Source organism: Lepisma saccharinum, chromosome 17, assembly GCF_977018435.1.
Source record: "Lepisma saccharinum chromosome 17, izLepSacc3.1, whole genome shotgun sequence".
In the NCBI taxonomy this organism is placed as follows: domain Eukaryota; kingdom Metazoa; phylum Arthropoda; class Insecta; order Zygentoma; family Lepismatidae; genus Lepisma; species Lepisma saccharinum.
This window is the reverse complement of record NC_139245.1, coordinates 27,144,197-27,171,155: the sequence shown is the minus strand read 5'-3', so window position 1 is coordinate 27,171,155 and position 26,959 is coordinate 27,144,197. Positions and strand designations below refer to the sequence as shown.

The 26,959-nt window shown below is 39.6% G+C and overlaps 1 protein-coding gene across 1 annotated transcript; it reads left to right on the top strand.

Annotated features, from left to right (window-relative positions):
* Positions 1–3,915: 3,915 nt before the first annotated feature.
* On the top strand, positions 3,916–26,221 carry LOC146001245 (epoxide hydrolase 4-like). The gene is made up of 6 exons (XM_083138547.1): positions 3,916–4,204; positions 9,867–9,991; positions 13,436–13,548; positions 14,133–14,301; positions 18,015–18,169; positions 24,672–26,221. The coding sequence occupies exons 1-6, from the start codon at positions 4,004–4,006 to the stop codon at positions 24,935–24,937; spliced, it is 1,029 nt and encodes a 342-aa protein (XP_082994673.1). The 5' UTR covers positions 3,916–4,003; the 3' UTR covers positions 24,938–26,221.
* The last annotated feature ends 738 nt before the right edge of the window (positions 26,222–26,959 follow it).

Below are 26,959 nucleotides of genomic sequence, written 5' to 3'. Positions count from 1 at the left end.
ATCCCTGGATGCTGGTCCGCATCTCGGTCTGCATTCCCTGGAGCATCTGGAGAACCATCTGAAATTGGTTGGCACCACTGCCACTTCCTACGTCATCTTGTTCCTTGCTGTGGTCGCTGTCCGCACGTGACGATGTACCCCCTTGGGCACTTGGTATCTCCCTTTCCATTTCCAACGGGCCCTTGCACTGAAGACAAACCGGTCTGGCCCCCTCGCTGTCGATTTCGAAATCAGCAAATTCCTTTCCACAAGCCTCGCAAACCATCATGACGTCACTCTTGTTCAAACAGTCTATACGACGATTTCTTAATCTCATGAAGGCCTTTCGCTAAATTATCTGCTCAATCTTCTGTCGCACTTTGGAACAGTTACGCAAACTTACGCGAGCTCACACAAAATGTGAATTACAAATCGATACATAAAAAGAAAAAGGAGGTCCGTCGGGAATCCCTTATCCCGCAACTCAGCCTGATGCCATAAATTACGCCAACAACCAAAAAAAGTACACAAAAAGTACATAAAAAATTCCCTATGCAGCTGCCCTTGCTGCTTTCGCCGAAAAAAATATCTGCCCTATTGTTACCAATTACGCCCAATAACGTGTCCTTACACGTGAACCTACGACAAATACATGAAAATAACCCTCGACATACAAAACGAAAAACACACAAATCATCAGGAACCTAACACAAGAATTTTATGCATGACGTATACAACAATGAAATTTCTACCGCTCTCGCAACCTGGCTTTCCTGGAAAGACAAGACAAAGTTGCCGTCCCTGTTCGGGCGCCAAAATGTAACGAGTGCACTCACGGTCCCCGAAATGACGTGTCAATCATACCCCGGCACGGGGCCAAGCGTCGTTATGTGTACGGGAAACCGGTCGTGACTCACGGTCCAGTTATCAAGTTCGGTACTGAGACGGTCGTTTATTGTCATACTATTGCGAGGCGGAGATTAATACCTTGAAAAGTTACACTGTTTTGTTTACCTTTGATATGTAGATTCGAACAATCATAAAACACTAATAGCATAATATCTGGTACCTGAAAAAAACGTCAAATAACAACACTGACGAACGGTAAAAAGTGAATATATATTGTAACAACAAAATAATATTGCAATCAACAACTGTTTACAAAGCCTCCTCACTCTCACAACATTCACTCTATCTCTCTTTCACACACATGAGGTATTTTTACATGTGAAGTATGGATACAAATCATGGATCTCGTTAACATATCATTCCTTTTAAATTTTAAACCTTTATGCGAATTTAGGGCATTTGTCTGCCAGCTCCCGTGCTCTTTTAAATTAACTTAAGTGCCAGCCCTCGGAAAGCGGTTAACTAAGACAATTGGGTCGGCGTGGTTAAATCTTTCGTTCGAATGAACGTATGCGTTGACTCGTAAGAACGACATTATACAAGTTTCTCGGACGGGGGTATTACACACAAGCCTCTCTCGTCCAATGAGAACAACTACTCAATTACATAGTGATGCAAAAACTTAATTGGCTCCAGCTGCCGGAAATACACTAATCAATCGTCGGCGCGAGCAAAAATTACCTTAAAAACCACTATGCAACAAATAATACTATTTCACGCACACGACGTTGCAATAAAAACAACTACGCTTTCCACAATTAAAAAGGACTCATCAGTCAACTATTGACAAATTAAATGGGGCGACGGGGCGGTCGGTTACACAAGAAATGGAGCACTCTTTGACAATTTACACTAAATATTAAAGAAATGAAATGGAGCTTCTAACGCTGAATGCAGGCAATTAAATAAGAACGTCTGAACATGAAATAACCCTTTTTTTTACAACAATACCAAAAATTATCAGACGCGGAAATTAGTTTCGGGGTTTCCTGAGTGACTTTGCTAATAAGTGAGACTTCGGCGTTAACTGTACGGTGTTGATACTAACGACGCACGTTTACATGGATATTAGACCCTCTGAAGTATACTGTACCAGACTCTGCTACATGGCGTGGTCATTCATCTATCCTGGACGCGGGACTTGCACACGGTTCCTTTGTGGCGAAATTGTCCTCCGAGGTCGATCGCGACGAAGAATAATTGCGACGATCTGGTGTACTTGCACCTCCTTAGTACTTCGGGCGTTCCTCTTGTCACTAGCGTCGGGTGTACGTGGTCACGCGCCGGTTCGGAATATCTCTAGTGTCGGGCATCAATTGGACGTCGATCTGCAATCATCTCTCTCTGGTGCCGGGCTTCGTTTGGGCGTCGTTCTGGTATCATCCTTCCCTCTCTTTCTCTGGTAACTAGCTTCGGTTGGAACGTCGATCTGGAAACGTCCTTCGGGCTTTGGTTGGGACGTCGAGCTGAAAGCGTCCTTCGGGCTTTGGGCAGTGTTTGGTTTTGGCGTCGTCTGACTGGCTTCGGCGTCGTTGCAGGCGTCAGGGAAGCGACGCCCCCCTTCTCTATCTTCTTTAGCCCTCCATCCTTATGTAGTCCACGCTTGGCAAAAACAAATCACCGTGTAATCTTCACCAAAATAAGGCGCACACTGGTAACTCCCTATCCGCAAGTTGCTCACAGTACGTAAGGAAACAAAGTTCACGGACACAAAGCAATGATCACGCGAGAGTGTAGCGCGGAGATGCTCTCTCTATGAAATCCGGGTAAAAACTGTTTCTGGGATGGTAGCACCGCATATATATAAGAGATTCGAATTCTTCCGTTGAAAAGGACGCTCTAGTGGCTTGGCTTCGCTTTCTCAGGGGATGGAAATGACCTCTGTCCATTGTCTTGAAAGGCGCGGTCAGCGACGCGTCCTGGATCCTTGCAGAGTTGGGCTCCAGCTGGTGTTCCTGGTCATCCGTGAACATGGGTTCGAACGCCTGCTGCGACTCGAGCCCGGTAGCGGCGAAAATAATCTTCCCTTATCTCCGCGTTGGTGCAAATATGTCATGTTCTAAGCGGCGGCTGTCACTCAAGAAAAACTCGTCCCCAACTCCCGACGTCTGGCTCGGATACAAGTTTATTCACAAAAATAAGATCAAACCTCACACTTTCATGTTTGTGCATAAAATGAATCAATAAACAAAAAATAATTTATATCGAACTGCGTTTCACATGTCACTAGATACCGTGACAACGCTCCGGCCGCCTTTACCCCCAAGTACCCATTTATTTGAGGCTGGGTGAGCCCTGGGGTCACGTTATACGGGACAAGGCCTGAAAAATCCCGACATTAGATCATCCACCATACGAATCGAACCCGGGTCTCCCGCGTGGCATTCAGACGTCCTACCGACTAGACACCGCGGCTCCAGTAGTAAGTAGTACTCGTGTCTATTCCATTTGTATGTATCGAAAGACTGCTGCGTTTCTCGACTGTGAACCTGGCTGTGGCGATTGAAACCAGGCACAATAGGTGACAAAAATAATGGTGGACTTCCTTCTTTTATTTGTAAGGAACTAAATTGCACTGATACTAGAGCAGAGGTTGTCCTCTGAGCTGTTTTGTTTCAAGTCTTCAAACTCATTAACTCACATTGTGGATAACGGAGTGGTTGAACGTGAAGACTGGCACTTTGACCAGCTTTGCCGTCAGCTGTACGCGACATAAATTGAGTTATTTATGACCTGCCTCCTGCTTACAACTTTCAATAAAGGACTGACAATTGAAAACAAAAGTGGAAGTGAACCTTCACGTTCATTTATGACCTTTTGCTTTTGCCTTTACGAACGTCAACATGCAGTGTGGACACTATACTTAACGACGACTGGAACGCAATAAGATAAGAGACTTTTTATTTGCTTTCCACTCTGCATAGCGGGCCAAGAGTTTGCACGGGGAGTAAGATACTGATATGATGACTCATTGTCATTGTTAAATACCATGTCACACTGAAGGTCGTCGTAGTTGCTGATGTTATCAGATGTTCAGGACAGTTTGAACTGCGGTTATTAAAAGCCAATACGTTTTAGGATAAATCTGGTGCAGTGTTACATAACGGAATCTCCCATGGGTTGTCGCTATCTAGTTGTTTGCCTTTTTGTACATTGGTTAGCTCTGATATACGGGTTTCTTATATTGACTGTAAGCCTAGTGTCGTGGTTGTTTAAGCGAAATACTGTACGATGGAAGCCAGAACGAAAGGGCGTGCCACCGGCTTGTCTGACGGATTCGAACTGGCCTATGCAGCATTCATACATCAAACTAAAGGTAAGCACAAGTCTTCGGTAAGATACTTTTTAAAAGTTACTGAGTTTCAGTTATTCAAAGTAACGCCGTTACAGTTATTATTTTTGAAGTGTATAACTTAGTTTAGTACAATTACCGTGAGTGGCACGGACTTATATGAGCCTGTGGGGCTCGAGCCCACCCAATAATTTTCCTCATAAAGTCCCCGGGCTTAAGAAAAAAAAATGTCATCATTATACACTTAAATAATTCTCAACTTAATTATTGACCGAGTTTTATCAAAACATTTTAATAAATTTGTTACATCTCCAATATTATACTATTTTTCAGTGCCCTATATTGTTTACACTACCCGTGTTCATATCGTTATTAGGAAGATAAGGGAGGAATGGGCTTATAACAAGAATGAGGATCAATAGAACCACTAAAAACTCAAGAAGAGGTCCCGGGTTCGATAACTGGTGGAGGCACATAGTCGTTTGGATCCCACTTTAAACTGTAGGTCCAGTCCCGATTAACCTTACCGTGCACAAAGTAGACTTAAAATAAAACACCAACCAACCAACTAAAAACTCAAAATATGCAAGCAAAAAAGCATCGAAAAATACAACATAGGCACTAAAAGCTATGAAAATCGAGATATATTTTCATCATTTTCCAGAATTAGGCACTCAAAAAGTAGTTACCTTCGAAATAATGATCAAAGTAGGCAAAAAAAAAACAACTATAGAATTCGTGTATTCCTGTCAGAAATGGCCTGAAACGGTATTTATACACACGCCTTCATTTTCTGACCAAGGGACAAAATTGGCATTTGTGGAATATAGATGGCCGTGGGTAAAGCCGTCGCCTTGTAATCAAGGTATCCCTGGTGGTTCGTATCCCACTTTAAAACTGTAGGTCCAGTCCTGATTAGCTTATCTGGGCAGGGCATAAAGTAGACATAAAATAAATTTTAACAGTAGCTGTATGTTTTTTGGCTTTATTTTACATAAAATGTAAGTCGTTGAACGTGCATCTAAAATTAATATCAATTTTCATTAAATTGTAATAACTTTATGTGTTTAAATGTGAAACAAAATTCATAGGAAGCCCTTGCACTTCAAAATGTTACAAGTCAAGCAAAACATACTCCTACCAAATGTATATACTAAAATTATAATTACTTAATATGTTTTTAACAAACAATAATTTGGTTAATTTCTTTTTAAATGTATAGAAAAGTAACAGTTACAATTTTAAAAAGCAAGTAAGCGTTACTGTCACTAGAAAGAGTAACTTTTACTTTCAAACATTGGTAAGCATTAACCTAAGTATGTTGAACGCCTACCAGTGAGACAGATTTCTTTCTGGAAGGAGTAGAGATGATATCATGTGAAGTTTTGTAGTCCAAAAAGCTGCTGTAACAGGGCATTTATCGTAATGTGCTACAAAGCCAGATGTTCTAGGTTCGAGTCCCGGGTACGGAATGGAGCCATTATTTATCTAATCACTAATCAGTTCATCATTTATCCTCATCGTTGCAAAGGGTGATATTCAACTTGACGTCATCACGCAGCGCACTTTGGGAAGAAATAGTTGAATACGCATGAAGTCTGGCAAACATTATAGGTGTATTTGATGCAAGAGTAAGAGAGTGGAGTTATGATTCAGTTTTCTTTTTAAGTTAACATGCATTATTTCTATAAGAATCTGGAATTGGCGACGGGTGAAGGACATTTACGCCACTGCCTGATGCTTAAACACGAGCTAAAATGTTATTAATTACGATGGTTCGTACTCTACACTTGTCACGCACCATTTAGGATTGACATGCACGACATGCGTGCTGTAGGATGCCGACTCTGTCTTTCCCGACGTAGGCTCTAACTTATCGAGTTATGAATCCAAAGGTCATCGACATATATGTTTACGGCTTTCCATGTGTTTTTATTATGTTGCCTGCATTTCCACATTGTAAAAATACTCCGGGTCAACTTACAAGAATGAATTTTATTAACTTACTAGAGTGCGAAAGTTTATCTTAAATGCATTTTTAAAAATGTCTTTGATAAAGATTATATTTCTGGTCGCTCGTCACAAGTAGGTTGAAATAAAGCTATCTTGATGTCGCATATTTACATACTTAGATGTACGGTTGGTAGGAGACGAGACTTGGCAATGACTCGATTTCGTCTCTAGTTGTAAATGCCTGTCTCGTTCTTGCCTCGATAACAACGCGTTACCGCACAAACTTTCACACCATAAAGAGGTTATTAAGGCAAACAACTTTTCTTAACTTTTTTTTTCTCCTTGACGACTCGTTTCGACACTACGAATACGAGCCCTCTAAAAACGGAATACTATCCTGAATATATGAATCATGCAGCACAAGCTCGCAATTGCCAGTAATGGATTGACTTTGTAATTAATAAATGCTACATATACGACTTTTCTACAGGCGAGTTTCACTGACGTAATCGAAATAAATACTTATTATGGGATGGAGGCGTCATGATTGCGAGCCTGCTAAGTAGGTAAACAAACGCGGGGAAAATTTAAACTCGATGGTTGATTTTGAAATTACCGGTTGCTCAAATAGGAGCTCCCTCTTGATATTTAATTCTCCGAAAATGTACATATTCGCTGGTTTTTTTTTGTTGTTTTTTTTTTTTGACAACGACTATCAAAACTGGATGAACGAGGACAAGGAATTGTTGACAAGAAAGCGCTTGCTATGGCCTGCTAAAATACACCTTGGTGACCTTATGAAACAAAAATAAATTAGCAAACGTGAACATTTTATCTTGGGCAACTGCAATTATCATGTATTTCTCTGGTATTGGAATGCAAATGGGTCATATTGACGTGTTAAAAAATGTTAAAGGGATTTAATTTTCTATATCGAAGAGCTAATAACCCTTATTTGATTTCATAAGGAAAGGAATACAAACAATGTAATTTTTACGATGAACGTAATATAAATTACAATGTTTAAGAACAGTAACAGTAATTGTAAATATTTAATAATAAAAGCTTGGCAAGTGGAACGGACGATCTGCATTTCAACCTTCCGTCAAATATTGATGTTATTTTTCATTCCTTTAGCTTCGACTTCATACGGAACAGCACCATAACACCTCTTTCTGATGATTGCGCTGGGAGTCTGTACATATTAAGATGTAGTAGAGCTCTTTCCGGACGGCATAACATCGTTTACAATTGCAATCAATATTCCAGACATCTGTCTTGTTTAATTTCAGTATGGAACTGGGCCCTATTTACATTGATCCGATAAATAGGTTATTGGACTATATTTTAAATTCATCCGGCAAAAAAGGTTCCTGGACCGAATTGAAATACTTTACAGATAAAAGGTTCTTTACGGTCCAGAACCCATTTAGGCTTGCTGATTTTCTCTCCTGGACCGGAATTGAATTTATTAAAAATTCATGGACCTTTAGCATGACGTCCTGCTTTAAAATACATAGGATGTCTTAAATCTGCACCTGGTAGGACAAACAGTTTCTGAAAAATGGAAATCACCAAGATGAAAAGCTTTGAAAAGTGGAGAAAAATTATCTTTAGTGAACAAACAATGCCACTTTACACTTTTGAAAGGGAGGTGAATATTAATTAGGATTCTGGGCGTCAAGTGGGCACCTGGAGGAAACTCTGGTGGTTAAAGGTGGCCAGGGCGCGTGGTGCTGATCACATCGCACCCACCTTCGACCGTGATCAAGAAAGTGTGGGGTCCTAACTCCACACTCCCTATACGCCTTCATGGCGTGGTGCAATGCACAGCGGACCACTTTACTTATTAGGATTCACGGTACGATGGCGACCATTTTTCAAAATTGAGGATAATTTTTAGAAATATTTAAAGAGCGTAAAAAGTTTGCAACAGCCCATATCTCTTGGCACTGGCAGTTGATCGCAATAATTTCAGTATCTGTAATTAAATTAATAACGAAACTTAGTGGAATGTGTGTGTGTGTGGGGGGGGGTGTCACTTCACTAATTTACTTTGCGAAATTATAACAGATTCCATGTCACTTCATATAACAACTGAGTAACGATTCAAAATGACTTCTCCCTTTGATAAAGAAAATTTGAGAATTTCAAAGTGTTGGTTTAATTACCTGTTGTTAATTCCAACCTTTTTACGTGCTTCATTCTCTATACAATTAGTCTCTCCTTGGATTGAAGGAATGGTCAGCTTCCGTAATCTGGCGACGTTTTCGGTATCTGCCCCATCTACATCGGCTACATTTCTTCCCCGATGACCAGCTGCTCCGGGATAGTTCCACCACGATTCTTCGAAACGCACACAGTCGTCGATGCTCACAGGATCGAAAAATAGCTGTACGAAATTCTAGTGTCTGGAACAGTCAGTCGACTCTCTTTCTGAACGACTATGGAGAACTATTTCCAATTCGACATCAGCCGCTGTAAACGGGAATTATCAGTCCTCTACACCCGCCAGAACACACGAGACACTTGGGGACTTAAGCATACTTGGCGAACTTCTTGATCGCCAGTCCATTTTCCAGTACTGGCCCATTATCCAACGTCGACTCTATGAAGTGGGAACGTCTGCTAGAACTTGTGTTTCGCGTAAGCGTAGATCGGGCACCGGCGTAGCTGGAATTCTGCAGTTACCTCCAAACTTTCCCAGGTGTCGCTGCTGTTGCTGTCGGCAGACGTACTTCCATTACGTCAGCGTACAAACGGGGGAGTGGAAATATCGACCCGCAATAGAAAATTGTGACGAAAGTATCACGTAATTAGTCAGCTATAAATGTTACAATTTGAATATATTCAATGTTGTTCTTTACTAAGTTCTTATAACTGATACAACATAAATAAACACTCTGCCGGAATCTCTGGAGCTGAGCTGAGTTGGTGGTTTAAGTCCACTTTATGCTCAGTAAGGCTAATCGGTACTAGACCTACAGTTTAAAGTGGGATCCGAACCACTATTGACTCTCTGGAGCAAAGGACGAAAACAAGTTCTCTGCGCAAGTAAAGACTGGAGAGGGCTCGACCAATGAGCGCGTGAGAGTGGAAGTAGTGCATGGAGGAGAAACGCGGCTCCAGTTACCAGCAGTTTGCAGCAGAGCGCACTCGCTTGCTCCCCTCTCCACCGTTATGCGCGGCCATGAGGTGCTTTGTGCAGACGGAATGCTCGCACTCAGTGCCGGATTAACCATAAAGCAAAGAAAGCAGCCGCTTTAGGGCCCCGAAGCTTTCGCGGCCCCGGGAGGGATCCCGCCAGGGGCCTGTGTGAGAGCTATCTTGGACAGAAAAAAACAAAAGCTTGCGTAAACGCACATCAATCTGAGATTAGGAATGGGAAGGCAAACTAAGGGGTGAGAGGGGCCGGAGGGCGCCCCGTTGCTTATCTTGCTTCAGGGCCGCTAAGTTTGTTAATCCGGCACTGCTCGCACTGCACGGAGCGCTCGCTACCCTCCATAAGTGTACAGTCACAGACACGTCTGGGTTGTAACAGCCCCATATACCTTCAATGGTATTGCTACAACCCAGAAGTGTCCGTGACTGTACGTCGTAAGTACACCTTTTTCGAGACAAAATATATTCTGATGTACATAATCTTTTTCCCAATATGTTGGGGAACATGAAAACATGCTCTCCGGATTTAATACTGTACTAATTTTAGCATTCATTCCTCTTCCTTTAACAGACTATCAAACTGCATTATGTCGAAGCGGGAGACAGGAAGAAAACCCTGATGCTTTTCATCCATGGGTTTCCAGAATTCTGGTACTCCTGGAGATATCAGCTGAGGGAGTTTCAAAAGGAGTATTGGTAAGTTTATTTGAAAAACACATACAATATTCTAGGGTTTACGTACCTATTCGTTATTGTGGTAACTCTGAGTGGCTTGTCCGGGATTATATATTCCCTTTTCTAGTAATCAATCGAATATTTTTTAAATATTTTTTGCCACTTATTCCACCTTTTGATTTTTTAAAGCTGGCGCTTGGTAACCCTCCATCAAGGACTTCCGGAATGGTAACATTGTTCAAGGGTGCCCGTATAAAATATTCTAAGAGGAACTGCAATCATTTGTCAAAAAAAAAATATTTTCAAAGCTTGTTTTTAAGTCCACTTATGTTCAAGTATAGTAATCAGTGTTGCCACAATCTGAGGGCACAATTTACCTTTCCAAGGGGCAAAATTTCCCTTTTTGGACTAATTTTTCCCTTTACCTAAACAAATATAATAATAATAATAATAATTATTATTATTATTATTATTAGCAGTGGTAGTAGTAGCAGAAGCAGTAGTAGTAGTAGCAATACATATTTCCGTTGGTCCATGCTCGTATGAATAAAAAAATTAAACAAAATTTTCACATACATGTCAGCTTCATCGCTTTCTGGTCAGATTCCCCAGGTTTGAATCCTGGTCAGGAAACCAATAAATCGTTCATTCTCATCGTTACAATTATCCGAAGGTATAAAGGAAAGCGACGTGCAATAAACATAAAAGAAATATAAGTAAATACAGGCTTGTATTCAAGGGAGCAGAAAAATAAAAATATGCATAAGAAACTGGAACTTAACATATAATGTTATAATGTAGAGTCAGATATCTTAAAATTTTCCTGAAATTGTGGTATTTTTAATCGAAATTCCCTTTTCCCTTTTAGATAAAATTTCGGTCCAAATTTCCCTGCAAACGGGAAATTTCCCTTCATGTGGCAACACTGATAGTAATCGGGACTGCGCCTACAGTATAGAGAAGCCCAAACTACTGTGCAGTGCCTCCAAAGGGAGGGGTCCCGGTTCGATATCCGGTGGAAGCACATAGTGGTTCGTATTCCACTTTAAACTGTAAGTCCAGTCCCGAGTAGCCTTACTGTGCATAAAGTGGACTTAAAACACTAAATCAACCAACCAACCAAGCCTCCAAAGGGAATCGAACACGGAACCAAAAAATTTTAGAGCAACAGAACAGTGCTACCACCACGCCATATGTAAGGCTTTAACAGAGGGATATACAACAAAAAAGTAAGAGAAAGGAGAAGGAAGCAATATCGAAGCGTGGTTCAGAGGCACAGGGAGAAAGCGGGAAAGAGAAAAGGAAAAAGAGAGAGAGAGAGAGAGAGAGTACACGGAAAATGAAACCGAAAGGGGAAGGAAAACAGAAAAATTGAAGATCAAGAAGTTATGAAATAAACTGCAAGAAAGAGGTAACAAGAACGGGAAAATACAACGGAAAGGAAGAAAGAATATGAAGAGAATAAGAGTAAAAGGAAGAAGGGAAGAATAAGTATCGTATCATACCTTGACTTGAACCCAGGATCCCGGGCGCCATAGCTCGATAGTCTTATCACCTCATAAAAAGGATTTGGATTTTTTAAATTTTATTTATTTTATTTTACTTCGCGTTTTGTGCCTCTTGGCTAATTTGCGAAGATGGGGATGAGTGATGAAATTATGAAAATGATAAATGGACATTCACACACAACCATGCCCGAGCAGGATTCGAACCCGGGACCACCTCACCTGCAATCTTCAGTGGATGTAAAAATCCGATGATATGAATTCTTCCGGAATCGCAGGAAAGATAATGCAAACACAGCTTTACGCTGAAACCGCCGAGCAAGAGACGCGGTCTCTCAACGGCCGAAAGTTCGAATTTCATTTAAATAGCTCGAGAGAATATTTCTCCCACCAGTCGGTATCTGAAATCTATCGCGTGCACAGTCGTAACCTCGCAATTATACAAGCAGTTGAACTAAGAAAGTTATGGCGTGAATAGTTGTTGCCTCCGCCTTATAGTCGAATTATCGACCGGCGCTAAAGGAGTTAGAGAGAGGAGAAGTGCGCTATCAAAAGAAGTTTTATTTCAGGAGAGTTTGATCAACGGATCGGCGAGTCGATCTTCACACCGAGTTCTACAGGTAACGAACGTTCCTAAATCCTTTCTATCATTCTCTCACACCCCTGCCAGACCAGTCAATTGAAGTGTTTAAATTTAATCGTGAGTTATTCTTATTTCACGGGCAAGCCCCTTGCTTGGTCGAGTGTTGACGTAGCTCCTCAGAGCTATACCCCCACACCTCTCGCAGCCAATTAAATTCGAATATCAGGCTTTCATATAGCCTATCTACGATCCTTAAATCTAAACAACTTGGTGTTTAGACGGTGTCAAAAACGAGTCAAGGTATAATAATAAGTTATAAGATTGGCTACACTGTTAGAAACACACACCACAATCCCGAAATTTTTCCTCATAAAATGCACATGGTGCCTTCAAAAATTCTTAGAACTTCTTCTGTATCACAATGGTGGAGACTTCAAAATATTCGTTGAACTCGGGTATCGAGTTGAGCTATCATTGGAATCTGACCAATTTGGATTAATGGCTAGATAATTTTACAAAATTTGTACAAAAAATACAAATGAAAGTTCTTGCATTTTTGCTGCCAAAAGTCACCAACTTTAAAAGGAAACTTTATTATTGAGGTCATACTGTGTTTGTGTTACTTTAGGTTCAATAGTTAAGTGAAATGACAGTCATCGGCAATAAACATGGGGACATATAGGTCCTGAAATGCTGGCTTCTCTGCAAGGCGTTAAGTGGGTTCTCGTTCTAATAGCAAATTTTCAATGGCAACTTCTACCAACTCCGTAGAGTTATGCAACACGCATAACGCCAAACAGGGAAGCGAGAATTTCAAGATATAGGTGTCTCATTTTTATTGCCGGTGAGTGTACGTACACGAGGGGAATATATTACAGTGAAACCTTGATAACTCGAACTTGAGGGGGAAAAGAAAAAATCGAGGTATCAAGGATTTCGACTTACCAAGGTTCGAGTTATTGAGGGCCAAAATCGCCGATTTCGAGTTATAGAGGTCTAAAGTTTACTGACCCTTCTGAACGTGGGGAAGTTCAAATCCCGACATGATTGTTGATCACCTGACATTGTACGTACGCACCCTACACTTGGACTTATTGAGGTCCGTGGGACTAAAACTTAGAGTTATAGAGGTGATTAGAATTTAACTTCGACTCTCAGAGGTTTTCATACTCTACCTTCGAGTTATTGAACTCGAACAGCATCCCATAAACTGTACAAAAATTCGTCTTATCAAGGTTTTATTCGAGTTGTTGAGGTAAAATTAGTATTGAGTGTTATGGACAATTCAAGGGGATTACAAAAAAATCGACTTATCAAGGAATTCGAGATGTTGAAGTTTTCCACTGTATTTATATATTTGTATCTTTTGTCGTTTAGGGTTGTTGCAGTCGACATGCGAGGCTATGGCGACTCTGAAAAGCCAAAAGGATTGGCTCCTTACAAGCTCAAGATTTTGTCTGAAGATATTAGGGAATTAATTCATAGTCTGGGTATGTAATCTACTTAAGTACTGTTGTTGTAGTGTTGAGGTTATAGTCGACGCGCTAGCTACGTTAACGACCGGCTGGCTTTGAAGTCCACTGAGCGCGCCCACCAGCTCCAACAATCACATTCAATGCACACTGTTGCCACACATCTACTGTACGCCACCTTGTCCCTCTCCTGCACTAGCACTAGCTAGCACTTTCCCACGGTGTCCGTATTGAAGTTGCAAAGTACGGCAACAGCGTATCTGCAGTCATGTGACTGAGACTCCACGTGGAGTAGACGAGCAGGATGACAGCTGCGCCCATTGGCTGAAGGTTGAGTGTGATTGGACGAAAACAACTCGCCCGCTATTTATCCCCACCCACGTTTGTGGCGGCGGATTTCTTTAGTCTTCGACGTTAACGAAGTAAACGCGAGGACTATACCACTGTGATTTTTTTAAAAAAATAACTAGCAGTTGTTCAGGATTTGAAGTGTTTACTCTGATTTGTTTTTCAAAGTTTATTTAAAAAACAATCTGCCGTTACATATTAAAAATGGCGATAATCAGAAATGTATCTAATTTTGTGTTACTTTCTGCTTCTAGGTCGCGAGAAGAGTATAATTGTGGCTCATGACTGGGGAGGAATCATTGCTTGGGATTTTGTTGAAAAATATTCAAATATGGTTGAAAAATTCATCATCATGGATGCCCCCCAGATTGATGATTGGAGAGACGTCATTTTCACAACTCCTTCGCAGTTCTTAAAATCGTGGTGAGTTGACTCTTTGGCTTAGCTATCCAAGATTAAATGTTTCCTTTGTTCTCTCATTTAAAAAAATAAAACAAGAACGTATATAGAAATATGTTTCCGGAGAGTCACGGGACGAGAAAACAAGGCAGGAGTTCATAAGATCGAGACGAGACCGAGACTTACAGCTCAACCAAGATGGGAAGAGTCCCGGCTAAATAAAGTGGATAGTCATTTGTTTTTTGCCTTTCGCTTCGCCTTCGTTTGTGTCCCAGTGTTCCCTTGTTGCCATATTTATGGATTCCCTATCTTGATTCCTTGTCGAAAAATTCAACAACGTTTGTTCTATCGCTGTATACGGTTTTCGACTTAGGATGATACAAGCACTTAGCACGGAATAAAGGGTAGGATTACATGTAAACAGCTGATTGCATCGCCCACGCTCCCTTCGTTCAGAAAATTTTCTAAAGGAGGGGTAAAAACAGAAAATTTGTCATTAAATGGATTTTATTGACGTCAAATTTACGTGTCATCATAACGTTTGTAACGGTCGGATTGACCATTACTGGTTTTGGTAATATGTTAATTAATTGCTGGCCAGCTACAAGGTGTAGGGTTAAGTAATATGTTTCCATGAGTGTACTTTTATGTTATTATTGCATGCAAGTGTATATGCTTATTGGATTGTGCTTTGCTGGATGTTAGATTCCCCTATTTTCACCTCCCAGTTGGGGGAGCTAGCTGTCTTTCAAGAGACCGTTGCAGTGGAATTTTCCAACGCTACGGGGTCCACGTCCACGGACGTTTACCTCGACTATAAAAAGAGCCAGTTATAACGGTCAAATATTGAGTGACAAGTAATTAATCTAATTGCCCGTTAGTAGGAATTAATTGCAATTGGTATTATTAATATCCGTCGCGAATACAGGTGTCTAGCGAACTGCCTTAGCCAACACTAGCTTGCTCAACCACCGTTTTTCGCCCGAATTCGGATTTACATGCATTCTTATGGGAATAACAAGAAAAATGCAACTTCTAAACCAATGGACCGAATTTGATGAGATTTCAACCAGCGGAAGACTACATCATGAAAGTACTGATTCCAAGATTTGAGCCTAATCAGAACAGAACTACGGGAGTTATGAATTATTAAAGATTCAACGCTGAATTGAAAGGGAGAAGCTACCCTACTGAGATGTCCTTGCTTTTCGTGACTGACTACAATGGAGAAAAAGTTAGCCTAATCTCTGCGCGAGGGGCTGCTACCAAAGGTTAAGGACCGGAGTGAGCATTGACCAGGATAGGAGGACAACGGTCAAAGCACCAGAAACAATAAACAAGCACCTGATCATAGAGGGTAGCGCGTCACTACGTTCAAATCTGGAATAAAAGGGATGATTTGAAACAGTTTTACACAGTTTGCCTACAATCGCCACCGGAGTGTGAGCTACGCGCGACCGAGCTGCGAGTTGCAAGCAGACTCGAGGTCTGGATTTGTTTTTCCTCGAGTGAGTGTTTCAGAGCCATGGAGTAGAGCAGAATAGAACCAGGGGGTCGTTACTCCCCCTTGCCGTCAACGCATCCGTGCACATACGTGTGGTTATGTGAGAATAACGCCAGACACGTCCACCTGTGTCAACCGTCCGAAACAACGTCCAAAGTAGTGAAAGTTAATAATATTTGATATCCATGTGAAACCGCGAATGGCTCATCGCGTACGTTCGTCTCATCGCCCAAGTCACGTATCTGTACGTACGAGTGACCGCGAAGAACTGACCTATTATTGCGCAAGTTGTCGTATGGAGTCGACAGTGAACGAGTGAAGCCAGGATCCGATGAGGCCAGATGGAGCTGCCGACTGATCCACTCTCGCCAACCAGGATAACCGCGAGGTGCAACGATGGAGCGTGGGGAGGCCTTCCAAAACTGTAGGACCACTTTCACCCAACCCAGGTCAGAGGGAATGCAGCTAAGGTAAGATCCAACCATGTGCGTGTGTGAGAAAGATGACGACTATCTACCGCGAATCTGCGTGAATCAAATCATTGCTTAACTTAAATCAGTGCTATGGCATCCCTAGACATCTGTTTTCCGGCGGAGTAATCAATGTTAAAGATGAGAGTTTATGTTAACAGCAAACAATAGTTTATTGAATATATGTATACCTTCAGAAAAGATAGAAGGAGTTCGCACAAGGAAGAATTATTCACTTTATACTTAAAATCCTAAACGATAAATTGTAAAAGGCAAGGTAGCCAAGACATAGCAAGAGTATGGTCAAAGTAGTAAATAATCTAACCTTTGTAATTGTCATATTGTCGCCATATGCCATGGAATGAGAGAATGAATGTGAGATCGAGTGAAAGAGGGCAAGATGTACTGTGTTTTTATCTGTGCTTTAATATATGTGTATATTCAGAAACACCGTAGTATTATGTAACGTCATTTCAGGTATTTAAAATCAAAATCCTCCTAGGTTTATTCTCGGTAACTCCGACTGTTAGGCACTTATCCTGACCGTATTATATTTCATGTAATGTTTAATTCGCCCAGCAGGTGAGGCGAGAGATTCTTCGTTGTTGCGTTGCTAAGCTCAGCTCAGTTGAGTTAGTTGAGTTAATTAGTTATTTATTAAATTAGCAGCCCGTGACACAGTGGGCTTTAGCAAAAAACAGTGTTTCCCCATTGATCGACGAAAGAGGAACGTCTCCTCAAGTTTAGTCCACTTATGGTGGCTAAACTGGATATAATAATGTAGCATCTGGTTGAGCCAGCCCCTGTTGCTGTCCCAAGTCCCCTTCTAGAAAAAGCGTTGAATATGTACTAGATATTTCCGTTTTGAATAATTGATGCCCAAAGGAAGGCGTAAGGAAACGCATTTGTAATGAACGGAATATCATTTAAGCTGAGGATAGGCCCGCAGAGATAGTTATGCTAACTCTGCGGTAAAGGAAGTGCCGATGGTTATGCCATAGGTGCGCAATTATATTGATTTAGAGATTTGGTAATTTGGTCTATGCAGACACACATGGAAACGCTATGTAAAATATGTATATATATAACTACGTATAATAAACCAATATATCCTACTAGAATGTTATGATTCAAAGAACTACTGTACTGTCCATTTAACAAGTTGTATATTAACTTTCTGTACATGTGTAAACGAACCAGGGACATAAAAATATAAATTATTGTGTGACCCCCCCCCCCCTTTGTAATTCCGGCGCAAATATAATCTGCTCGCTTGGCACCCAGGGTGAGGTGAAAGGAGAGATTGAAGGATTAAAGTAGGAAGAAATCCAGAGGGCCGGAGAGAAGCGAGGGATAGGGGGGCCGAACTTTCACACGTTTTAAGGGAATAAAAGGTCATAAATAAACCAAAACCAACCAAGGTTGTCCAGAAAGGGAGAGGGGGCAAGGGAGAGCACGGCCCTACCCTTGAAGATGAATCTCACCCTAAAATTATGTATTTCACTTATAGTGTATATAACTTCGTTACAGTCAGAGAAAGGGATGTTAATTATTATAAGGGTGCTGCAGGAACATGATAAATTCAAACTGAAAGAATGTTTTATGAGGGGGTAACGTTATTGCCACCAGACAAAGAAAGGGTCTGGTTTTCGAACTCTGGTCGTATGTTACCTTAATATTTGAAATAATTTATGTTGTTCGTAATAATAATATTTTATTTATTATGTTGTTTGTAATAATAATAATACTATTTTATTTCTCAGGTACGTTTTCTTTTTCCACGTTCGCTTCCTTCCGGAATTGTTGATCAGCATGAGACTCTTGGAAACTTTCCAGTCGATGGTTGGATCTCATACGAAAAATATCGACTCCACTAACGATAATGTGGAAGCTTACACGTACACCTTTGGAAAGCCAGGTACGTAAATCTATTTATTTTTAAAAAAAATGGAGCGAGACGGTGACAGAAGAATAACATAAAAAGAGAATCTGCATAGTCTGACGGGGAAAATATTTTTTTTCTTCCAGTTTGTAAACTCTTACGTGGGAAGTATTGAGTAGAGAATTTCTCCCATGCATATTTGTCTCCCTTCCCCTTCTGGTCGAAAAATTTTAACCCCTGGGGGGTGGGAGTAGAAGTTCGTACATTGGTGAATTATAATCCGAGTAGAATAAATATGCAGCTTATATATCTATATTGTTGCAGTAGTACGACCTGTTCTTTTTTAATCACTTCATCCACTGGACTGAGAACTGTTAACAAAGTTAACCTAAATACATTTGTTTCTTTAGTCATATATATCATATGTAATTGCTTTAATTAATTAATTTATTATTATTATTATTATTAATAATTTCATTAGTGTTAAAAAGTTCTTTTAAATTTGTACTACGATATACAACAAAATTACTACGATATATTTAGTCTGTTAACGCTTCTTAAAAATATTTATATTATATTTATAAATATTTATATATTTATATTAATTCACGGTAACAAGAAGTCTCGGTTTCGCGTCGTTTAAAATATGAGACGGCAGCAACATGACTATTGTCTTGTTCACGCCAGTTCGGCACAAACCGGAAATAAGTCCTACTTCCTTCTTGGCGCGAAGATGTTGCCACGTTTAAAGTGTAACAAATGAAAAACAGCAAGCGCTTACGCTTTCGCTACACACTTCGTTCTCTGCTTTCGCTCCAGCCGACGCCAAGAGATATTTTTGTTTTGTTTTCTTTTTTTTCAGTGGTGAAGGATGTGAGATGCACGAAAAAGCACACGCAATTTTTTAGGATTTCAGTATGTAAATCGTCTCATTTCACGTATGAAATGAGCTGAATGGAGGTGGCAATCTTTTCTTGGCAATTTAAACAAACATCAATCAATGGACATTGATCCAGCTTTGGGTCGGAAAATAACAACAATTGAAACAAACAAACAGTCTGCTACTGACAAAGACCGGCGCATGGCTTACAGCTTGGCACGGCACTCATTGTGTCTCATTCTTCTGTATTCTGCAAATTAACAATAGTTTCGCTTACCTTTGATTCCGTCACATCTGCACTACTGAATAATCACGATATTTCTATGTTTAGAAAGTAATATATGTTATTGATAAATGCACAATCTCATGGATTAATTAAATGATACATATTAGCAATGCTATTTACAGAGGTTGATTCATTTATATTGAGCCGAATTCGAATGTGCCACCTACCTAGGAAATGCCGTGTTTCCACACCGGTTGTGTTCGATCTGCAGGCCACCACTATTGACTATTGCCCGGCATCGAAGTTTCCATTGCAGGAGACTGCGAAGCAGCTGGACCATGAATATTGCATCCCACTCCTCGTTACAGGCTTTCCACAGGTCGAAGACGGCGCGGACTCGACGATGGGACAGGCGCAGCTTGAGGAGTCCGAAAGCAGAATAGTCCATTGGGCTGGCATCTGGACTCTTCACAGGGATGTCAGAGAAGGGAATTGCAGAAATTCCAGTTTCCTGTTCCATACGGCGATAGAATTCCAGGGGTTTTCGCCGTGTGGCTGGATGCTTTGTCTTGGTGCAGTTCAACCTGGTTCACATCTTGTCTGGTTTCAGAGTGTGCACACTGGTCTTGTGAACAACCTTGAGGCGAAAATCCCTGTGAATGGCGCGGTTGAGTGTCGCCTGCGATGTGCGGCATTTGCTGGCCATCGTACGCTGTCGCACGGAGGTCGCCATACGCTGAACAACACCCAATAGCGGCGGGGTCCTCTTCACGGGAAGCCGGTTTCTATCTGCTAGCATCGGTGTGGTGGGCCCAGGACTCTGTGCCGCATATTTCCGTATAATATGAATTACAGTGGCACGACCTACATGAAAATTACGCACTTTACACATTTCTACGATGCGCGACGCTGTGAACTTACCGTCGGAAAGGGTAACAATGTACCCCTCCCAGAATCTGTTCAGTTTCGGCGGCATCAGACTACGCACTACCACACTTCTCTACTGCGTGACAAATGAGATACTGTTACTTGCCTCGTGGCAATCTCACGGCGATGCGTTGTGCATGCGCGGTACAGTTGAACATTGAATTCGGCTCAATATAAATGAACCAACCTCTGTATAATGAAAAAACCTGACTTAATGTGAGTTAACCAAAGAATCAGGGCAGTTTCGGATCACGACTGCTATTCGAAAAATAACTCAGTGCAAGAATTAAAAAGAAAGGAGAGTGTAGTTATTAACCACGTTGTCTTGTAATCGAGTAGAGGGTTTGATTCCCCGTGCAGTCATATTGACAATGGTTCTGATTCCATTCTAATCTAGTCTCGATTAGCTTATCTGAGAATCAAGTAAACTTTAAACTTGTTCAATTAAATCGAGAACACGGAACAAATGTTTTTTCTTCGCGCGTTCCTTCATCTAATTAATGAAAAGTAGGAATTAAAATTTTAGATATTTTAAAAATTTGTACAGGAACCTTTAAAGTTATTTTTAAAACATAACAACAACACTTTCCTCCTAATAGCAGCCTGGGTAAAACTATCTTATTTTTCAAGTGGAATCGCCCCTTATCATTCTTCTGCTTTAAAGACTTTCTTAATTTTAATAATAGTCGACACGTTCAACAGATTTCGCTGTTCGGCCGAGGACAAACATTTGCCTTTTTATGCTTGTTGTTGTAGCATTTCGGAGAAATATAGGCCATTGTTCGTTCCAAAAACAACAAAAACAACAATGCAACAAGAAAAGATAAAGAAGCTAACGAAAATACAGAACACCGCGATAACAAACAGAAGCCGAAAAATTTCAGAGCGCGCTTTTCACCTGCTGAACGCCAATGCGTTAAAATCCACAGAACGAAAAGACACTGTAAGTGGTTGCAACGCCGCACCCTGTGTTGAGACCTCTACCGTCCAGCAGACGACAGAGAATCAGAGCTCTCGCAGCAAGGGCGTAAGAGGTCCGGCGGGGAGAAAATCTGAGAGATCTGACATCGGTGCCTTCTGCTTCCACCTCACCCCTCGGTTGCACTACCCCCGCGCTCGCCTACGAACTGATGTGAAGCGCTTCCGGTATGTACCGAATTGGGCTGAACAGGACCATAGCCTCTCGAGAGTAGTCGAGATGAAACGGAGAACAAGCACAGTATGTAAAATCAAGATGGGATCGTGACTTACTGTTCAAAAGTCTCGTTGATTGATTGATTTATTTGGTTTAGTTTACTTCGCTCTTCTGCCACTTTTGGATAATCGCAAAGATTAGGATGAGTGATGATTGATAACCACCGCTGCGCTTGAACTTTCAGAACGATTGACAATGCAAATTATATTGCTGTAATTAACATTAATTGTTATATTTAAAGAAAATAAAGTACGGGTGCAAGAAATCTTATCACTTCCTTCACCATTTTAATACTTATTGATTTTTGTTACCATGGTTATTTTAATCTGTTTTCTTCTATTTTTAAAAATACAACTTCTCTTTTATACAGTGTGATAAGGATAACGTAACATTACCTCACTTCAAGCCATGTTATATCCAAGACAATCTCAAACATATTGAACGCTGGTGTCAAGACTGGAATCTGAAATTAAATCCGGAAAAATCTGTTGTCATGAGGTTTACCCTAAAGTCCAATAGCACAACACCATCCTACAAATTATGCAACCAGGTTATTCCGTTCGTACGACAGCACAAGGATCTTGGTGTCATTTTTGATAGCAAAATGACTCAACCATCGCATAGACTACTTAACTTCGAAAGCGACGAAAACACTTGGACTAATCTACAGATTTACAGACATAACACACGTTTCTGCCCTCAAAACCTACTTTACAATGTGCGTTGTTCCTATCCTTGCATATGGTTCCTGTATTTGGTCAATGGCATGTGAAAGCAATATAAAGAAAACAGACAAAGCTGTAAGTTTTTTTTGTCAGAATAGTCCAAGCCTTGCGAACTTCTCCAAACACGAAATTCTATCTACTCTATCTGCCCCCTGCAAGTTCCATTGGCCGTCAACGTTTGCCCCCTTGCCCCCCTAGAGTTTACTTTCGTCGAAGGTTAAGGGGGGCAATGCCCCGCTGTGGTTGCGCCACTGACAATAAGCTTAACTATTGTGAAATGTTTTGTTGGTAAGAACAACGAGATAACCAGGTGTGAATTATCGTGGCCGTAGGTTTTGAGAGCGGTATTGGCGTGTTTCTCATAAATCTTTACAGTGTAGTTTGGGATCCGTCGATATGTCTAAACAATCTAAGCGGCCGCACAGTTCAATTTTGCAATTTTTTTGGAAAAAAAAAAAAAAGTCGCGCAGTGACTATCGTGAGAATTGTGAAAATTCCTTGCTTCGTCGCAGTGTGCCGACGTTATTGCGAACATTCTTCCCAGTACTGATTTCGCATCCCTTTGTGAACTCTTAAGTGATGTTGAGTCTACATCCACATCATTAAATAATGTTGAAGAAGTGCTTTGTGAATATCCTAGAAGTGATAATGTGTTGGAATGTCTATAAACTTACTTTTGAACAAAAACATTATAGACTCAGTGGAGTGGAATTTAGCAACATGTATTCTCGCGCCTCATCATCCTCCTGGGACCCCACACATTCTCAGTCTCGGCCATTTTGCAGGTGAGGTGATCAGCACCAGGCTCCGGCAGCGTTTATCTCCCCAGGGTTGCTCTCAGGTACCCATTTATATGAGGCTGGGTGCGGGGACAAGGCTGGATAAATTCCAACTAATTCCGGGGATCTCCCGCGAGGTTGTCAAACTAGACTACTGCAGCTCCTTGGATGAGTTTCATATTTTGATTATTTCAATTAATTTAATATATTTGATTGCTTTTATGGATTTTCTGCACACTTAAAATGTCTCACCTATCATATATAAATAACCGTTGAATAGACAATTATCTCGTAACAAAGAAACAAAAAATGCTCCTAGTATTTGTTAACAATCGAATGACTAGAAAGTAATTTTGTTCTATTACTTTCATAAATATATTTATATAGATCTCTACTACTTAATAATAGTAGTGATATTAGTAGTAACAGCATCTGCATTAGTAGTATTATTATTAGTAATTAAATTATTTAATTAATTATAAGTATTATTAATTAATTATTAATATTAATAATTAATGATTAATATTAATAATTAATTAAAGTATAATTAAACAATGGTAATGTGAATTTGGAGAAAGTTTTAGAAATAACCCCTCCCCCCTTTGATAAAATCCGGCGTAAGCTACTGTCTGCTTGTAAGTATAGGTAGCCGGTCTTAGACACTTCTGATTCTTGATCCCCCACCCCTCCTCATCCTAAACCTCAGCTTGAGCGCAAAGATGCAAAAACTTATGTTAGTTTGTTTCAATCAGTGTTTAAAAGGCACGAGATGCAGAGAAATTTTAGAAATTTCTGTCTCCAATCTCCATATTTAAATATTTTATAGTGTTATCACTTACCTAATGGAAGTCAGTTCAGACTGTGTCATTCCCATTGCAATAACGATAGCAAGCAAATGTACTATTTCTATATAATACGTATGCTGTATATTTTAAAACCTGCATACTAATTTAATTTGAAGACAATGTATTATGTGCGAATTACATCTTTAACTTGTGCTGCATTCAGGTGTAAGCAGGAAAATACTTTTCTGGGGAGTCAATACATGTTTTGTTTGTTTGAGTTTTTGTTTAAAGTCCACTTTATGCACAGTAAGGATAATCGGGACTGGGCCTACAGTTTAAAGTGAGATCCCAACCACTATGTGCCTCCACCGGGTATTGAACCCGAGACCCCTTGATTGAGTCAATACATACATGAATATTAATAGTACTATTATTAACAATAGTGAAAACCTTAAAATCGCATGTAAAATATGTTCATGTATATCGGTCAAATTATGTAAAGGAAAACTTCATAATGTATTATTAGCTTCTATCCATATACTACAACACATTAGGCTGCTCTTTCATAGATCAACATTAAAAATAAATGGTAAATTTTTTGATATTTTCATGTAAAGTTAAAAAAAGAATGAATCAATTTCGTCTTCGTGCAATGAGAAAGAAGCAACTCGAAGCTTTGCAATGGTTTAGATTTTTCCTTAGTTTAAGAAACAATGAACTTCCTATGTTAAATGTTATTACTACTTCTTCAGCTACAGTAACAAAAATAACTTTAAAGGTTTAGTACTTACTGATAATAGTCTGGGTATACCATATAATGTTAATTTTACAGTAGTTAGATGTGTTCTCAACTATTTCATTGACATTTTGAAAGTACAAAACGGTACTTGCTTCATGCATAAACTAGTTAACCTTTAAAATCTAATGGGAATATATTTGTTTCGTCTAGATGCCGTATCGAATTTAAATTTGTTTTTTATATATATATTATATATATATATATTTGTATATATCGTTTCAGGAGCTCTCACACCACCAATCAACTACTACAGAGCAAATTTCATTGCCGACATTTGGAAGAAGAAAGTTGGCAGAAATCCTGTTCAGGTGCCCGGCCTCTATGTGTTCGGAGAATTGGAGAAGCATTTGTCTTTCGACTTTCTAGAACTCAGTAAGAAACATACTTCGAACCTAAGGGTGGAAATAATCAAAGGAGCCAACCATTTCGTAAACCAGCACAAACCCGACGAACTGAATAAATTGATGTGGGATTTCCTGAAACAATAAGATACTACTGCTACCAAATATGCAGAATGTCACTGGGCGTGACATTTGTACAAATTGACTATATGGATGCAAACTTTCGACAAAATTCGAAATGAACAGCTTCTGTTCATTGCATGTCCTAAGTGCATGGTCAACTTCTGTAAGGGTTTACCGATACGGGTCGATACTTTTCAGGTATTTTAGTTTATCACGGAGTCCGTAAAAATGTTGCGCCACATTTTCGCGGGGTCTAATTATCCTGAAAGTTATGTAAAATTCAAAGTTGTGTGCAACAAACTCGATTTTGTGATTATGTAACATGTATTTTAATATTATGATGCAATTATTGAATATTTCAAATCGAAACTCTTCATAATTTATGCATATTTTGAACAACTTTCAATCATTATAATATTCCGGTATCGGTATCGGCGGGAATTGGTAGAGTCTCGGTATCGGTTCAAAGTAATATCGGCTGAGCCCCAGCATAAACATTACTTCTGGTTCCTGCGTATATTTATTCCTACAACTTTTCTAGTTTAAAGGTTGTGGTGAATAGTTAACTAAACAAGCATACACAAAAACAGTCTTTTGAAACTTTTTTAAAAAATAATTAAGTCACATTTACTCATTTCAAAAAGTAACACTGAAGGAAAAAATTATAAACCACTAATTGTAATACAAAATTAGCCCTTTAAGAGGAATGAAGAAAAGTGGCATAATTGTATACAATGTGTGTAGTTTGAGGCAACTGCCAAGAACACTGCCAAGTGCCAAGGGACTTTCATGAGGGACTATATATATAGACACACACACACACACACACATGTGTGTGTGTGTGTGTGTGTGGATAGAATGTTATATCAATATCAAGTCTTAGATTGCCACATATGTTCTATTGGAGGAGGGGTTGAGTATTGAATTTAGGATTTGGCCCAATATTGTTGTTGGTCAATATTTGAATGCTACTTTTCTAAAACAATATTTCCTCCAAGGAGATAGTTTAGAATCTCTAGATCAGTGAGACAATTTTTAAAAAGTCGATATGCAAATCCAACGATTTTACTCGTAAATACCTTTCTAATTTTTACCTTTATAGGAGTACATTAATTAATATGTACCCTTGATATGAAATATTAATAAATAAATTTTGGCATAGAGTAATAGTTTGATTATGTCTAGGCTTGTTGACATGGCCATGTATAAGTGGAGGGTTTTTAACGGGTTCAAACAGTTTCTATTGGTTTATTAAACATTTTGCACTAATTGTATAATCAAATAAACAACATTTCAAAATTAGTAAAGACACCATATTGATTCAAAAAGTTTCTTTTTAAAATAAAAGCTTAACTGTAACATAAATGTACTAAAAATAATATTGTTATGGTGATTAAAACAATATTTACAACCAAATTGTTTATAGAAAATGATATTATTTACAATTTAAAAGTGATTATTAATAACAATAAATATATAATAATAACAATTAAATTATAAGTATTAAAATTGATTGTACTATCCGTGGGCTGCTGTAAGCCGAACTTCAAGTTCACAAATATAAATATTTGTTAATGAAAATTGCTGCGGAAACAAAATGACAGAATTCAGGAGAACCTCTCGTGGCCCGGTATAGTTGATGCCAGGGCCCAGTAAGGGCCGCGGTCCGGTGGTTTAGTAATAATTTACCATTACTCGCATGTTTATATATGACACAATTACTACACATTTATCAAAAACAATTTGGTGTGTTATATTGAACAAATGAGGCATTCACGTTGTTTTGGTGATGGACAACCGTGCACAAAATAACACAATACGAAAAAGTTATGTAGTACACCAGTGTATATGATTGGACATCATAATATACCATGACAGTTAAATTTTGCAATATACTACCCAAATAATCCTTGATTTTGCACTCAACACGCTACTGAAGATCCATTTGAACATTGTTCTGGAAGATGCGAACAAATGTAAGTATTGTGCCAAATAAAAATATTTGTTTTAAAAAATCCTTCTTGTAAGGAGATCTAGAAATGTGAT

Bases quoted from the DNA above. Each gene is read 5' to 3' on its own strand.
- LOC146001245 (XM_083138547.1), top strand. From the start codon at position 4,004: ATGGGTTGTCGCTATCTAGTTGTTTGCCTTTTTGTACATTGGTTAGCT. The intron at 4,205-9,866 runs GTAAGCACAAGT...TTCCTTTAACAG, and splicing joins ATTCATACATCAAACTAAAG to ACTATCAAACTGCATTATGT. The intron at 18,170-24,671 runs GTACGTAAATCT...ATATCGTTTCAG, and splicing joins GTACACCTTTGGAAAGCCAG to GAGCTCTCACACCACCAATC.